Source organism: Podarcis filfolensis (genome assembly GCF_964270895.1).
Source record: "Podarcis filfolensis genome assembly, chromosome: 10".
NCBI lineage: Eukaryota > Metazoa > Chordata > Lepidosauria > Squamata > Lacertidae > Podarcis > Podarcis filfolensis.
Window position 1 is genome coordinate 8,463,026 of NC_139612.1, and position 15,158 is coordinate 8,478,183.

A 15,158-nucleotide genomic window follows, 5' to 3' on the forward strand; every position below is an offset into this window, starting at 1 on the left:
ACCTGAAGGCAAGATCCCTCCCCCACATTTACTCAGGAAATAGTTGTAGTCACTGAACAAGAGGACAGAATCTTTCCCTCCCCACACCATACATAATTAAACCTCTTATCGTCCTCTCTGTTGGGTTCTTGTCTTTTTTTCTAACGTAAAAAGCTTCAAACCTTTTAACCTTTTCTCATATAGAAAGTGCTCCCAACCCCCTAGATAATTTTGCCTGCCTTTTTCTGCAGTGTTTGATTCTCCAGTATTACCTAACACAATATTCAATATGAGGCTAGGTCATGTATTTACATAAGAACATTATTACATTGTCCATTTTTATTTTTATGATCATTCAGTCCTTCTCCTAATAATTGCCAGCATGGAAATTTGCCATGTTCACTGATTAAACATAATGAGTTGACATTTTTCATTGAGTTATTCACAGTGATTCCATGCTCCTTTTCCTGACTGGTTACTGTCAGCTTGCATATGTACCGATAGGGTAAAATATCCTAGTTTCAGAGCTTATCATTTTATACCTGCATATATTTTACTCTCTTGTTGTGCTTTCCCAATTTGGAAAGGTTCCTTTGGAGTCATCTTGTCTGCTTGGTTTTTTTTACCATCCTGGATCATGTTTGTGTCATACACAGATATGGGTGCTTACCTGCTCACCTCAAGCTTCAGATATTTCTAAAATAAATATCATGCCAATACAGATCCTTGTGGAACCTGAATACTTACCTCTTTCCACTGTAATAGTCTGTTGATTCTTACCTTTCAACCTCCTGTTCTTTAAACACTTACAATCCATTAGAGAACCAATCTTCATATTCAGTGACTCCTAAGAGCTTTTGGTGATGGGTTTTGTCAAAAGCCTTTTGGAAGTCCAAGTATTCAGTGTCTTAATGTGTTTGTTGACATGAACCTCTAAAACAGGCATAGGCAAACTCCGGCCCTCCAGTTCCCTGGGACTACAATTCCCATCATCCCTGACCACTGGTCCTGTTAGATAGGGATTGTTCTAAAAGGTTGATGAGGCAGGATTCCTCACTGAGGAAGCGCTTCCCATTGGCTCTGTACTTCGTTCTTCAATATGCTTAATAATGCTTTCTACCAATTTACCATGGATAGACATTAGACCAACAGGCCTATAATTTCCTGTGTTGATTTTACACTGGCTACCTTCTAATTATCCAGTACAGAAATATGTAAGACGTTACACATCTTTGTCAAAAGATGAACAATTTCACATTTGAGTTCCTAAGAAAGTCTCAGGTAGGAAGAAGTGACGTCCTCTGCCAGCTGTGCAGGGCATGGAAGGCCTTCCTGGCCCAGCAGTGAACTGCACTGGGCCACAACTGGCACCCCTTGTAAAAGCTGAGCAATATATTCCACTAGATTCCTCCTACTAACATTATTTTCCCAATAAAGTATTTGTATAGGTAAACTTACTGGACATATGGACAATAACTGGACATACCAGCAATACCTCATATGTCCTTTATGTTAGAATTCCTGCTCCATGATTGCAGTCATAGGATTGTTGTCTATCACATGACGGTGTATGTTTTGACTCCACAAAGTGGGAAGTGACGGAGACAGGATGTTTGTGTTACTGTGTTCCGTGAAGTGGGACTATTGTCCTTTCTTCTTTTTCTGTTTGCTGTCTGATGCTAGAGAGGGAGCCATGTTGCAGTGTTCTGTGTGTGTTTATATGTAAATAAAGTAGATTAGCCAAAATGCTGAGTTGCTGGGGTCTGTTACGCAAGCTGCGAAGACTCTGTGGATCCCTAAGTGTGCCGATGTCTGTTGGCATCGGTCGCTGTGATGTTCGGTTAGAAGAAAGCTTTTGAAACTCCCGAACGATCGACCAGGAGGGAGGGAACATGCCAGTCGGGTGTGTGTCTCTACCAGGGTCCTACTCGAGTGTAGGACGAGCTCCTGACACTTTATAGTGGAGTATAATGCCACCATTGCCTTTGGTTTTAAAATATATACTTTAAAATTGTAGTATTAAATTGTTCCTTTTTAATGGCTTATAGTCAGTTGTGCACAGTTTATTTCAAGGGATGAGGTCCGTTTAAATATTAATCTGCTTATTTTTTTTATCTGGCTCAGCTATTAATCTTGCACGTAATTTATGGATAATAACCAAAAACAAGGTGAAAGAAAAGGAGCTGGTCTCCATGTGGTGGTAATGTCATTTCCACCACTGATACTGGATGACTTCATATTACACGCACTTGCAAAGAACAGCCCTCACCTTTTTACAGACTCAAACCCTCAAATAAATAGGGACAGAAAAGTCACAATTGCTAACAGTACTTGGAATCTATCCCTTTCTGGAAAGTAGTAAGCATACTCAATTGATTAGTAGCTTTGAAGTTTATTTTTGTCAGATCTATGTAAAAACTAGTAAATTTAGTTGCTGTTTGGTATAAGATGTGTGTTTGGTTTTATTGTTCATCTGAAGTTAGGGATGTATATAAGAGTGTGTGAGTGCATAGAGATGTGCACAAACACACAAAATATATGCTATTTTGACTGATGATCAACTCTGCCTTAATTATCATTGCTAAAACTTAATTTCCAATGCAATAGTGTCTTAATTTCTTCCTGTCTGCAATTGGTAATTGTAGGGATATTTTTCTTATCTGTCTGCTTATTGAGAGGAAAATTTCACCGCTATCCAATGATGACTTAGCCATCAAATTGGGCTTTTCTGTCTCTCCAGATCCAGAGTTGGCCAGCCCTCCTCAGACCACTTTATAACAGCTGTGTGGGGCCACCCATCTGTCAGTTGCTTGATGTCATATGATATCAGGCACAGGAAAGATGGTTGTGGTTCACCCAGAATTCCAGAGGTTCACCACCACTAGTTTAAACCATAGTTAAAAATGAACTATTAACATGAACAAGCAGTGTGCTGATGTACACTTTCCAAGCAAAACACAAGTTGGAGACAAACCATTAAACTTAGATCATTAGCATGATTTATATTGCTAGTCCAGCTTCATCAGAATTTAGCAACAATATTCATGATCCAGCTGATGTTTCTCCTATCCGTCTGCTTCTATTTCAAAGGGAACCTTTCAGTATGCTTAATTATGTAATTAAAACCATGGGAAAATCTGTACTACTTAATTTTGACGGGATTTTATTCTGTATGTTCAGCTTATTTACCTTTTATTTTCAGCAATTGTGCAGATGTTCTCTGTGCAGCAAAACTTTCTCAGTTTTAATGTTAGCAAGAGTTACCAAAAGTTGTTGATATCCAAGGTACAAACTTGCCCTATGGGCCAGTCTGATTGCTCCCATTGGCTAATTGATGTTTTGCTGCGAAACGGTTGGGCTTATTCTTGTGATTTTTCATTTCTTTCAGCTACTGTAATGGGTGCATGCTGGATCCAATTTGTGGCTTTTGCTACAAACTAAACAAGTCAAGTGTTGTGGAGTCCTCCTGTGTCCCTGTCGATAGGAAGTCTACAATGGAAGCAGCCTGGGGCAGGTACGTTGCTTTTGTGTTGCTTAATTTCATATTAAAAGGACCTTAATATCCTTTTATAAGAAGTGCCACTGTTACACTTGTCCTCAAACTGATATTTTGTCATTATAATAATAATGTGCACCAGAGGTTTCCTCTTGTCAAAAACCCTCTCATTTGGCTTCCATTTCCCCCCTTTCTCAGAAAATAAAAACGCTGTAGGATGGAATCATTTGTGAGTGCTGACTTAAAGGTCACATCACACTTTCTTTTTGAACATCAATGGCAAAGACAAAAACAAACCTTAATAACCTTTGTGCCAAGACCCAATGCTGACTCTGGCAGTGGAGGGACTTAGTGCACATCAAATTGATGAGGTGGCAGGAAGCAAAAATAATTAAAGATGACACAATGTCGCAACAGTAAATATTGCATCATGCACCCTGATCTCTGAACAGCTTTCAGGGGTTTCGGCAATTACCTTGGTTTTTGGTTTCTGGAGACTGGTAGGGTTTTCTGTGATCAAAGGTTTATTTTACACATATGTTCAGGCTTAGCATTAGATGGAAGGCTCACAGCTGTATCACTCAAACAGATTGCATTCTCCTATTTGGTGTTTTTGGGGGTGGGAGTACCAAACCCATAGCTTTATTTTCTCCTAGAGAGCAAGCCAAGCCTCTGCATCTGTCCAGCCCAATTTCTAGTTTTCCAGGCCCTTTTGTTCACTTTCACTCCATGACATTTCCATGACATCACATCCAGCCAGAAGAGGGAGAAGAAAGACATGCCCCCATCTAGAAAGATGCCCAACCATTAGCTCCTATGGCAACAGAGTACCTGTACTAATCAGTCGCTTTAGTTACTCAGAAGCCCATTATTGTTTGACAAAGAAGTGACAGTAATGATACTTTGAGACAAGTTTAACTGAAACATAATTCAGGATGAAGTATTTCACTACTTTGGCTGGCATCCACCAGAATATATTTCTGTGTCTGGTAAAATTTTCTAAAATATGTTGTGCTATTGGCTACCCCACTCCCAGTTAATATGGAGGTGGCTGGCAAGGAATTTAAACAATCTCTGTCCTTAAGTCCAGTTTCTAACTCTAGAAACTCATTCTGAATTTGGAAACTATATAAGGGAAGTATCCTATTTGGCTCCAGTATGGTTAACTGGTTTGTAATTGGTGACTTCCTGTCAACAAGTAATCCTTGCAAATTCTGAACACCCTCAAATGCTCTTTTGCAGAAATTAAGAGGCGAGCCCATTTCCTTCTGTCGTATAAACTGAACAAAATACTTTTAAAGAGTTTTCTGTTGTACAGACTGTTGTTTGTGAGCCATTTTATTCCCATTTTTTATTCCCAGGTAGAGGGGCATAGAAAGTGATAGTAGGGGAAAAGGCCAAAGGAAATAGATAGTGGTGAATTCAAGAACATGCTACTCACTGAATTTCAATGAGCCAAAAGGCAGCCAGTGTGTGCATTCACAAAGTAGCCATCTCTGATGCTACCTTCTAATGTGCCATATCCCTTCATGCTCCTTTAATATGTCCCACCAACCCAAAACTTGTGATTTATGGTTAACACACACACACACACACATACACATACTGCTTTTCATTCAGTTACCTCTTGAAAAGCAAATACCAACTCATAACAATGTGAAAGATTACATACTATTTTGTGACATCCGTGTCCCATTGACCTGCTGAAATTTCACTGCTTTTTAGTATTTTCATGCGATGCATCAAACTGCATAGCTGTCAGAATGACTGACTTAAACTGTGCTTGTGAAGGTGGAATTATCACTTGGGTTCATACAAATCTAGTCACAGTTGTCAGAAGTAATGGGCTGTTTGTTAATGAGTGTCACACTCTTTTCACACCATTAGTGCTTTTTTTAAATATGTCCACATCAGTGTTTATAAAAGTTCCTAATTTGGTGCCAGTACAAGTTCGGTCTTACATCAATTGCAGCAATGTATAATACCTCTCAGTTTTAGGGGGATTTAAGAATATGGCCCCTCTCAATATGTATTCTTGCATGACGTCCCAGTCTCTGAGCGGTTCACGATTCCAGGGTTTCCAGGCGCTTATTTACCCAGGGTTTGGTTTTCTTGGCATGAGGGACAGCGGAGACTGTGGTGTCTTAAGGATATATGGTTTATTTACACATAAATGCAACCTGAGCCCTATGATGGAGGAGCTCACAGCATTAACACTGCAGAAGGTCTTGCTTCTCCCATAGCCACAGTCTTTGATTTAAGCAGAAATCAAGCATGGCTCTCACTCTCTCTTTTTTTTTTTATAATAGATTTTTATTGGTTTTACAACATATATTAAAACACAAAACAACTAACAATTAACAACATAACACATAAACAAACAAACATGTAAACACATATAATTTCTTAACCTCTCTTTCGAAACCTTGTTTCAACGACTTCCCCATATCTCCCTTTTCTGCATCCCTGTTTTAAATTTTCCCAGCAACCCCTAATTTCAATACTTGTAATTCAATTTCTAATCTTTTTCCTCTTACCCAATTATTTATCACTGCAATTCTGTTTTACATTACCCATGACATTTTAGCACTCATTAATTTTACAACAGTTCTTAAGATAAACTTTAAATTTCTTCCAATCTTCTTCCACCGTCTCTTTCCCTTGGTCACGGATTCTGCCAGTCATCTCAGCCAGTCCCATATAATCAATCACTTTCGTCTGCCACTCTTCCAGCGTGGGTAGTTCTTGTGTCTTCCAATACTTTGCTAAAAGAACTCTTGCTGCTGTTGTAGCATACATAAAAAACGTCCTATCTTTCCTTGACACCAATTGGCCCACCATGCCCAGGAGGAAGGCCTCTGGTTTCTTATGAAAGGTACACTTAAGTACCTTCTTAATTTCATTATAGATCATTTCCCAGAAGACCTTGATCCTTGGGCACGTCCACCAAAGGTGGTAGAAAGTACCTTCAGTTTCCTTACATTTCCAGCATTTATTATTGGGCGTATGATAAATTTTTGCAAGCTTGACTGGGGTCATGTACCACCTATACATCATTTTCATAATGTTCTCTCTTAAGGCATTACATGCCGTGAACTTTATACCGGTAGTTCATAACTGTTCCCAGTCAGCAAACATGATGTCATGACCAATGTCTTGTGCCCATTTAATCATGGCTGATTTAACCGTCTCATCCTGTGTATTCCATTTCAACAGCAAGTTATACATTCTTGACAAATTCTTAGTATTGGGTTCCAACAGTTCTCATGGCTCTCACTCTCAGGCTTCTGCCTGCAGCCTGCTTCCAGTCCAGCTCAAACACACACCACGCTTTTGTCTTTTCCACTACCAGCCAAGTGAGGGAAAGGGCCCACCCATTTGCTCTCTGGCACAGTGCAACTTCTTTTCTTATACTAGTGACCAATACAGACAATGGGATCCTCCATTAGGTTTTAACCCTTGCTGGATCCAGGCATTAGAAAGGGCTTAGGCATCATAACAACCTAACCCCCACCCCAACGCAGAACAGTATTCTCTTTAGTCTTCCACTCCTTTCCCCCCCCCCTTCCTCAAAAGGCACAGATATTGAAGAATTGTAACCATTCCAAAAAGTTGAGATATTTTTGGTTATTTTCATAAGTCTAATTTTCCTGAGATAGATTAAATAACCCACTTTAATGAAAGGGTAATTTTTAAAGATTGGATCTACTAATTGTACAGTATTTGTAACATAACTTCAATGCAGTTGTGAAATATGTTAAGACTGGCTAGTTTAATAATGTATAGGTCAGTCAGGTTAGCAAATGGTATTTGTACAATGTGCTATAAGAATGCATGAAATTTATATTTAGTACTCAAAGCTGCACCAATGAATTGCACTACCTTTTGAAAGTATCATTCAGGATTAGAACACAATCATGCTGTTAGTTCATTCATGTGGGAAGAACCTAGTTCTGTCATCTGGAAGCTTCACAATTCACCTTCCGACTCTAAAACAGTTGAAATATTTCAAGACAAAAATCAACGTCAAGTGTGATTAATGTAATCATTGTTCTTCTGACAAACATGTCTCTGTGCTCTTCTATTCTTGTGCTGTTGATTACAGCTGTTATAATTGTACTTAATGATGGCTAATGACTGAAATAGCGTTTAGAATAATAGGACATTAAAGCAAGGCTATGCGCTGTTCACTTCTTTCTGTTAAGAAGACCTTTCACAATAGTGAGAGCATAAAAGACCAACTAAATACTGTTGCTTGCATGCAAAAGTTGCTTTCTTGCAATCCAATGAAGTGCGAGCCTTGTAACATAAAGAAAAGGGAATATCACATTGGAAGAAGAAGAATACAACAAATTGAAAAGAAAACCCAACTTGGTTTACTCTGTAAGGACTAAAATCAAAGTCATGTTTGAAATTGATGGCATTGGAGAACAAGCTTACGTCAGGACATTAGAAACACTTTAGCTTTAAGTCTCATTAAACCTGGGCGAATGCGAAAAGCTTCTTGGCAACCTAATTAATCATTGCAGTATTCTTGGGAGGTGTTATTCACTACTGAATAGCTTGTTTTCTATTCCCTGATTTTGATCTGCTTAAGAACCAGTTTGCTAAGTATATCGCTGGGTGGTTGCAATGTGTTCAAGGGTACCCTTCTCAGTCGAAAAGTGGAGGAGTTACAAACCTTTATAAGAACAGGAGGGTGGGTGTGTTCAGAATGCAGACAATATATTTAATGTCCACCTCGCTTAGTGTCTTTGGCCACACTGTGACATTCTGGAGTCTTAGATGTTCATGAGCATTTTCTGCATTGCTGTCAAGATGATTGGTGATAAAAATTCTGAAGGCTGCAGAGCACAGCTCCTGATGTTTCGGCTCTAGACTAACTTTCTGGTTTGTATACAGTAGCAAATGCCTTGTTTGGGCGAAACTGATTAAAATGACACCATTGTGCCCTCAACTGCAGTTCAGTTGCCTAGTCACTTGCTTAGTGTCATAATAAATTGTATGAAAGCTGGAGAGAGTTAAGCAAACAGTCTTCCCTGTTCATGCAGCTGTGCTTTTCCCTGTGCTGTGCTGAGGACAGAAAGCACACATTTAGTGGTGAAATTCAGGATTACTGAAATTCAGGATTACAGTGGCTCAGTTGCACATCATGGTAAACCATAGAATTCTGTGGATGTTCCCCTACCCCTAGAGCAAACAACGATCCCTGCCTTATTTCTGCATCTAATCTGGGAGCTATAGTTTGTTTCTCTACAAACCAACCATACTCGGTTAGTCAAGAGCAACCCTTGTCTGAACATGGTTGGGTTTTTTGGAACACGGCAAACCATGATCCTCGGTTTGGATGTAATACTAAGCCAGGGATTGTGATTTTTGCTACTGCTGGGGGAACAGTGAAGCAAGAGCCATCTGTGTGCTCACAGTAAACCCTTAGCTATAGTTTGGCTCTGTTCATCTGTCACAGTAATGCCTGTGGGAAGTAGGTTGGCCACTGTGAACAGGATGAGGTGTGCCTTTGGGTTCTTTGAGACACACAAAAGTAACAACATATTTTCCTTTTGCAGCTGGTTACTTATGTGCATTTAATAGCTTACTGGCCCACTTTCTAGAGCTGCTAAACTTAAAAATGAGTTGCTGTTCATAATGAAAGAATAGAGCCCTTGATGAAATATACACGAGTAGCATAATGTGTAAGGTGAATACTTGTACAATTAAGTCTCAATGCCTTTGGTTCACACACAAAAAAACCACCCATGTTCTCAGACTTCCTGTTCATATAGTTGAGAATCTAAGTATTGCCATTCTGAGTCAGACTAAGATCCATCTAGTTGTCATTGTTTCAAGAAGTGGACAGCTGGTAATCAGAGGCAGGGTATTGACATAATTATCCCTCACAATTTTAATCTATTTTAAAAGCAGATAAGGACTATGCCCTAAATATTCCTCTCTCTTAATTTTGTGAGCTTAAAAGTGCTGTGAGGAGAAAACTTCAAAAAAACATGATAGCAGTATTCCTCCTTTTAATAATGCGCAGTGCCGTATTTTTAATCTGCTGTTGCTCTGGCACTTGTTGCTGCTTCTTCCTGGATAAGTCACAAGAGAAGATGTGAAGAGGCCTTCCTATCTAGTCCAACATCCTGCTCCCATAGTTGTCAGATGCCTATGGGAAACCCACATCAGGACACAAGGACAGTAGCCCTCTCCTTCTGTTGTTACCAAATGATTCGCATCTGACCCTGGAAAGAGTTTATCACTATTCTACTAGACACATGGTCTTGCACTAGCTGTTTAGGAATGCATACACTACAGTCAAACATCGGTTCTCAAATCGCTCCGTTGCCGAACATTTCGGCTCCCGAACGCCGAAAACCCAGAAGTAAATGCTCCGGTTTTCGAACCTTTTTCGGAACCTGAACGTCCGACGCGGCTTCTGCTTGAGTGCAAGAAGCTCTTGCAACCAATCAGAAGCCGCGCCTCGGTTGTCGAACGGTCTTCCGGAACGGATTACATTCAACAACTGAGGTTTGACTGTATTGAAAGCTAAGGACAGCATGAGCATCCTGCCCTTGGTTCTTAAAAGCAAGAATAGTAAGGTAAAGGTAAAGGGAACCCTGAGCATTAGGTCCACTCGTGACCGACTCTGGGGTTGCGGCACTCATCTCGCTTTATTGGCCGAGGGAGCCGGCATACAGCTTCCGGGTCATGTGGCCAGTATGACTAAGCCGCTTCTGGCGAACCAAAGCAGCGCACGGAAACGCCGTTTACCTTCCCACTGGAGCGGTACCTATTTATCTACTTACACTTTGATGTGCTTTCAAACTGCTAGGTTGGCAGGAGTAGGGACTGAGCAACGGGAGCTCATCCCGTCATGGGGATTTGAACCGCCAACCTTCTGATCGGCATGTCCTAGGCTCTGTGATTTAACCCAGAGTGCCACCCGTGACCCAAAGAATAGCAATGACACCCAATAAATTGGTGAACATGGGGGAGGGATTCAAAAGGGGACTACTTTTGCACATCTCTGCAAAGTAGTTTGTGCTTAGCCAAAAGCAGTCTAAATTAATGGTTGTCGCCACACTGTTTGGTGAGGGGATTTCATATGTGCTGTGAGGAATTACTTTCTTTTGTCTCTCCTGAATCTCATCTGTCCTCAGCCAATTCTGTTAGGCGGCCCAGAGTTCTGTGCTGTACAAAACAGAGTAGAATGTGTCTGTAGCTACTCTGCATACTAATAATTTTATAATGCTCCCATGGTCCTGCTTAGGCTCAAGTTAGATGTTACTTTAGTTGTGTGGTTAGCAACCACATCAGGGGATTTCCTTTTTAATGAATACTAGTTGCAGAGGGATCCAGTTGTCATTGGGAACACATGATATAAGGGGCAAAAGTTTAGCTGTATTTTTGACAAAAATCACACACAATTAACCCCTTAAAAAAGAGAGTGACTCTAATCGGTGCCAATGGGAGGTTTTCTTTGTAAGGCTTCTCTTATTCATTAGAAGCATAGCTGGGGATGGAACAGTTAAACATCACTGGAGATATTCTGAAGTATAAAGAATGTATATTGTGCTATATTTATTAATTTATTGTGGCAGTTACACATACACACACACCCTTTGCATGATGTCTGTGGAAAGTACAAGATGATCAATATGCATAAATCTGTTTTAACTACAAGACTGCTATGCTCCACTTTCTCAGTAATTTTGAGGGAAATGTTGTTATCTAGTCTTATTATTTTATAGTCCACATAAATCATGGCATGTTCTTGTTTACAACTCTTTAGCCCTGACTCAGATAATTTTTCTGCAAATTATTTTGCCATAATTTTTCTCCTTTTATGTTTGCATTTCCATTAATCTGAGTTAATTGTTGGAAGAGTGTCTAAATAATTGATATACGCAAAAACTAAATAAAACTCGTGATGATGTGGCAACTCATGCAGTGTCGGGTTAGGGCATCTAAGCAAAGAGGCCAAAATAACCACATTTTTACGGTACTTCCATAGCAGCAAAGTTGTGAGCAAGCTCTCTGTTTGTTTGCATGTAGTGATGTTATTCTCAGAATACACTTTTCGCAGAATTCACTGTTGTCTCCATCCAAATCACCTTGATCAGGCTGTGACCTAATAGAGGAAGTGTTCCTGGCTAATGGCTGCTTAATGCTCAAAATACTCTTTCCAAAACTGCTTTTTATATAGGGCAGGTGATGGGTGAAGAGACAGGGACCACAGCTATTCCCTCTGTCCCCTAGTTCCCAAAGGCATAGTGATTCTGAGCTGGAAATAAATGACCATGTGAGAAAGGTCTGAGCAGCATCTCCCAAACCATACTTCCTCCACTTAAAAGCAGCTTGGTAAGGCCAGACAGCATCTTAAAAAGCAGAGACATCACCTTGCTGACAAAGGTCCGTATAGTTAAAGCTATGGTTTTCCCAGTAGTGATGTATGGAAGTGAGAGCTGGACCATAAAGAAGGCTGATCGCCGAAGAATTGATGCTTTTGAATTATGGTGCTGTCCCATGGATGGTAAGAAGATCAAACCTATTCATTCTGAAGGAAATCAGCCCCGAGTGCTCACTGGAAGGACAGATCCTGAAGCTGAGGCTCCAATACTTTGGCCACCTCATGAGAAGAGAAGACTCCCTGGAAAAGACCCTGATGTTGGGAAAGATTGAGAGCACAAAGAGAAGGGGACAACAGAGAACGAGATGGTTGGACAGTGTTCTCGAAGCTACCAGCATGAGTTTGACCAAACTGCGGGAGGCCGTGGAAGACAGGAGTGCCTGGCATGCTCTGGTCCATGGGGTCACGAAGAGTCAGACACCTCTAAACAACAACAACAAGGCCAGGTCTTACATTTGAAAAACAAGAATATTGCTGGAAAGAATAATGGAAAAGGCTGTTACACAGTGGTAGAGCAACTGTTTTGCATACAAAAAGTCCCAGGTAGACCAATGATGTGGCTTGATTTCCTGTGGAACACATGTGTAATGTGTCATTTCAGCTTCAACCTTCATCAGTGGCCTGGATCTTTTCCTGTGTTCTGTGTTGAAGATACCGTCCTAGAAGGCGCATATTTGCTAGTTGCAAGTTTAGAGCTCTGTCTATACTGAACATGAACTTGAACCAGTACCTGGCATCTCAGGTGGTGCAAAGGGTCATTGTGGCTGGCTGTTAACCAGAAGGTTGGTGTTTCAAGCCCACCCAGGGATATCTGTGGGCAGGATTCTTGCATCGCAGTGGGTTCAACTAGATGATCCTTGCAACTTAAAATTATTTGATTCTGTACTCATCAGAAATATATGCTGCTTTCTCTCCATGCCAAGCCTGCTCCTATACCTCATATTTAGAAAACATTTTGTGGGTATGCCATGTTCCCTGTTAGTAAAGAGCAAGTTGAAGAGTGTCTGCCTCTCTCCTCCACCTCCCCATGATTACTTTTAACAGTTATTCTGGAAAGTGACTGCACTAGCCCTTTAATAATGCATCCCTTGGGCTCCTTGGAATTCCTGCTTGCTTTTGCAATAGCAACAAAGCTGATTTAAAACCGGCTGGCATTCTGTTTATACCTCTCCAGGGATTTGCTGAAAAAATAGGTCTGAGGCAGATGGAGAAGAATTCCTGGAGCTCTCAACTTGCCAACACTAATGAGCATGCTCAGAAGCAACAAGCTCTGGGAATGGCTAAAGAAGCTATGGGAATTGGAGAGGCTAATTAAATGTGACAGTTGGGAAAACAAGCTGCCAGGCATCTTGGCTTTCTGATCCTGTGTGACAAGGAAAGTGGGGAGTTGGTGGAGCCAAAGTCAACAAAGCAATTGGAAAATGTATCATCCAGGGAACACCTGACTCCAGTTTGAGCTAAGAGAAGATAGCACCTTTGGCCCTGGGCTGCCATGGCTTTTCGGTTGCTGAAGGAAAGGCTTTGAATCCCATCAGCCCTGACTCAGCTGGAAGAACGGAAGTAAGAGCCAAACTCAGTGGAATGCTGAAGGTCTCAAGAAGCAGCAGAAGGCTGAGATTGCTTTGACTATGCGAGGACGTTTTTTTGTGGGAACTGTTCTTTGGACATACGCAGTGTGACATCATCTAAATAAACCATCAGAGGTTGATGGATTGATCCAACAGGGTATCCATCTTTGTCTTATATAATAAGGTACAGGGCCACATGCTATGTGGCAGGGGGTTAACCCTTTCTCCTGTGCCATATTTCAAAAGCAACCCACTCCCCCTGGAGTTGCTGTTTGTTGCATTAAGGCAATCATGGCTGCTCCCATGACTGTTTTTTTTTATTTAGAAAAATAGGAAATAATTAGTACTATCAGCAGATCACCACCATCTAATCTAATTTGGCTTAAATCACCTGCTGCAATATGCACAAGTATCTGAGGCTGGTGAAGAAAGGAATCCGTAAATGAGGTGAGAAGTTGTAATTCCATTTATCTGCCCTGTTTTTCTTCCTATCTGGTAGAATAACTGAGCATCTTTGCCCATTCACCCTTCTTTCCAAGAAATACCACCTCGTCCACATTGAGAGAGTGAAGGCTCAGGTTTCCTAACAGTATAAATAGCATGTTCAGTTATTTGCTTTTCAAAGAAATTAGAGGCATGAGAGCCTATCATGAATCTCTCAGGTTTGTGTCTCGTTTGTCATCCTAGTTTGTGTTTCAGGGCACTGTAGCCATTAATGGAGTGTCGAAGGAAAGAAGATTTTTGGTGTTTCCAGCAAGGTTGGGAGGAATGAGTAAGCAGCTTCATTTCCTGCTGCCTGCCATGCAGTATTTTGAAGTGCTCCAGTTGAGTGAATAGGTCTCTCATCTTCACATTCCCTCCTGCATTGCAGCTCAGCTAGAAATCCTAACTTTATCTGCACTTCTCCTAAGTCAGGGCAGGAGAATTTTTTGGCCCTCCCGGATGTTATTTGCCTACAGCTGACATAATCACTGACTGGGGCTGATAGAAGTTGTAAGGCCACAAGTTGTCCACAGGAAGACGCCTGCTATCTTCAGATGAAGATGTAAATGGAGAACATCCTGAGTGCTATACGTGTAAAGATGGAAGTTATTTCTGCCCAGGGTTATAAGTCTCTGCATGCCTGTGTATACGGAAACCAATTTGTAGAGTTTCACCATCCTTTAGCATGCCCAATAATCAGGTCCCCAGATAGAGAGGTGAGGCTATGTAGACAGGGGAGACTTGATTCTTGACTTGCCGTCTGGGACACAGCCAAACCCTGCTGATTCTCCTGGTTCCTAGGATCTCTATTGTGTTAAAGGCAGAAGACTGCTCTCCAGCCTTGTTCCTGCAGCAGAGATTTCAAAGAAAATGCAGTGTGGCTCCCAAGTGCAGAGCATATAGAGAGGCACTGCATCCCTTATGACGGGGTAGGCAACCTAAGGCCCATGGGCCACAAGCAGCCCACGTGGGTTGTTTAACCGGCCCCCAAGCCGCCCCCCAAACGAGCTGCCTGCTTGGCGAGTCCCCGTGCGCTGCGCTAAACCAGCACAGCGTGGGGACTCACTTCCACGGTGCTGGAAGTCGCATCTGTGCAGACGCCGGAAATCGCGGCCGCACGTGGGCGATCCAGCCCATGGAGGGATGTCTGCTGGAGTGAACCAGCCCAGGCGAGGTCAACCTTGCCAACCCCTGCCTTATGAGACCTCAAGATGTGCCTGTGCTC

The 15,158-nt window shown here is 41.5% G+C and overlaps 1 protein-coding gene across 2 annotated transcripts in view; it reads left to right on the forward strand.

Annotated features, from left to right (window-relative positions):
• Nucleotides 1–15,158, forward strand: part of SLC2A13 (solute carrier family 2 member 13) — a 111,481-nt gene that overhangs the window by 82,913 nt on the left and 13,410 nt on the right. For both annotated transcript variants that reach the window (XM_083575176.1, XM_083575177.1), the window contains exon 7: nt 3,368–3,493. In XM_083575176.1, the coding sequence (XP_083431302.1) occupies nt 3,368–3,493 (126 nt within the window). The remainder of the gene's footprint in view (nt 1–3,367; nt 3,494–15,158) is intronic.